Source organism: Olea europaea, unplaced genomic scaffold (assembly GCF_002742605.1).
Source record: "Olea europaea var. sylvestris unplaced genomic scaffold, O_europaea_v1 scaffold12212, whole genome shotgun sequence".
Taxonomy (NCBI): Eukaryota; Viridiplantae; Streptophyta; class Magnoliopsida; order Lamiales; family Oleaceae; genus Olea; species Olea europaea.
The window spans coordinates 1-2,052 of NW_019229639.1; the positions used below are offsets into that span (position 1 = coordinate 1).

General features: G+C 36.4%; 1 protein-coding gene across 1 annotated transcript; it reads right to left on the reverse strand.

The window, feature by feature from the left end:
• Positions 1-1,772, reverse strand: LOC111374215 (phosphate metabolism protein 8). Its single transcript, XM_022996858.1, has 7 exons — positions 1,606-1,772; positions 1,310-1,375; positions 1,121-1,218; positions 972-1,009; positions 797-884; positions 496-693; positions 1-392 (listed from the first exon to the last, which is right to left on the reverse strand). The coding sequence occupies exons 1-7, from the start codon at positions 1,658-1,660 to the stop codon at positions 228-230; spliced, it is 708 nt and encodes a 235-aa protein (XP_022852626.1). The 5' UTR covers positions 1,661-1,772; the 3' UTR covers positions 1-227.
• Positions 1,773-2,052: the final 280 nt, after the last annotated feature.

The following is a 2,052-nucleotide window of genomic DNA, read 5'->3' on the forward strand; positions in this document are numbered from 1 at the left end:
TCAATACCATGAGTAGCATTTATTTATTATGAATCACAAAGTAAAATTTTGTGGGTCGTGGCACGTTACCACACTTGTATCACGTCAAATGTCGGTCTTTGGCCGTTAAAAGACCGTGTTGCATCGTATGGTGTACAATGTGGGTTATCTCTTGTTATGGACTGTTTTTCATGTGCATACGTCTAAAACGTGGGTCTTTGACCATTATAGACAGTTGTACGAGCGTATCATGACACATCATTACATATAAGTATATACAATTCAAATTTTATATTAATACTACGTGCGGCAAAAGGAAAACCGGTAGGGATAAATTTTTGACTTACCAGAACTGTTCGGAGCCCAAGAGCCTTCCCAGCAGCAACATTTTTCAAATTGTCGTCCAAAAACAACTGGAAAATAAAAAATAAAAAATAAAAAATAAATCAAAGCCGTGATCAATTATCCTCCTCATGATTAAGGGCAAGGCAATGATCATATGCAACGAGACCATACCGTGCGCCGAGGATCAACTCCTGCAACATCAATTGCAGTCTTCATGGCCTCCATTGAAGGCTTCAACACCACCGGAGTTGTTGATTTCGACAGATTCGGATTCATTGTCTCGAAACAAATAATTTGCTCAAAACAGTCTTTGATTCCAAGACGGTCCAATGTTTTCATCGCGTGTATTTTATCAGAATTAGTAAAAATCTGCAAAATTTTTGGATTTGCTTAAGTTATGTAAATTATTTCTATTATGTACGTTGGGGAAAATGCAACTGTTGTATAATTTGATAATATCGGTGTTCCTTACAATTTTCCTTTGTTTGATGGTTTGCAGGAGGTCCCGCAATTTAGCGTCCGGTTTGATCAAATCATACGGCAATCTTCCGTGCACGACACTGTTGAGAAGAAAAGGTAAAAAATTTGAGTTTGAATTCTCAGGAAGAATTTTTGTTGGATTATATGGAAAAGGAGTTTTTTCTGACCTGTGATAATCGTCGGCATCAACGTCATAGCCTAATGACTGCACAAAGGTAAGCAATTAAGAGAAAATTAATCAATTAACCATTTTCAGTTCAGATTATCTTAAAAACTGGAGAAATTGCTAGAATTTTTTATTTTTATTTTTAATTACCCTGAGACCAACAAGGGAGCTTCCGTAGATTTTGAAGAGCTCTGCGCGAAGAGTTGGAGCTTGCGACCCTGGAAATCCAAATCTCTCGACTAGAAAATCTGTGAATCATCAAAAAAGGGGAAAAAGATTATAATAAATTATCGGAAAACCACTGAAATTTAGGATTTCAATTTCTATATAAATTTTTACCATCAATGTTTCGTTTAAGCGCTTGACCAATTCCAGTTTTGGAAGAATACAAGGTGTCGTCCAAATCTGCGTTCATTCAGAAAAAAGGGAAAGAAATCGAATTATTAACTATGTTTTCCTCCATTAGGCTAAAATCTCACTCATCAATGGATAAGCATTCCGATGATTGACCTTTTAACATGAAATTTTAGGAGGATCATTATCAATTCATTCGATTTAAAACTCAAACCAGCACATGAAAAAGCCGAATTTCAAAATTCTACGTAGGCAAATAAGTAGTTAGAGCAATTCCTTACCGAAGACGATGCAATCAAAAGGGCAAGACGTGGACTGAATGCAAGAAGAATCCATGAGCGCGAAATGAGAGAGAAGAAGAGAAACAGTAAAATGGGTTTGAATTTGATGGTTTAGAGAGGATTTTTATAGGAATTGATCGAATGGGGAAGGGCCGTTATGCATTTGCAATGATAGGTATTTATAGACTTGAGCAGTCGAGTGGTGGGTTGGGTTTTGCTGACTCAGATGAAGAAAACGAGTTTGGTGTGACAACCGAGTGAATTGGGTTATAATGCCAGGATTTTGACACATCGATATCAATTTTTTATGTCCACCGACGGTTAACATAAATTATGGAAATATCTATTATTAAAATTTTCCCGGTGAAATCGAGTCAAAATGTATGTACGAAAAAAATTCCGATTCGAGCTAGTATTGTTTACTTGACACACCATTACAATCGACTC

What these genes read in the sequence shown, in the direction of transcription:
- LOC111374215 (XM_022996858.1), bottom strand. Translation starts at nt 1,660, where the DNA reads ATGGATTCTTCTTGCATTCAGTCCACGTCTTGCCCTTTTGATTGCATC. An exon ending in TTTTGATTGCATCGTCTTCG is followed by an intron (nt 1,376 to 1,605) that starts GTAAGGAATTGC and finishes GAATGAACGCAG; the next exon opens with ATTTGGACGACACCTTGTAT. An exon ending in GAGTTGATCCTCGGCGCACG is followed by an intron (nt 393 to 495) that starts GTATGGTCTCGT and finishes TTTATTTTCCAG; the next exon opens with TTGTTTTTGGACGACAATTT.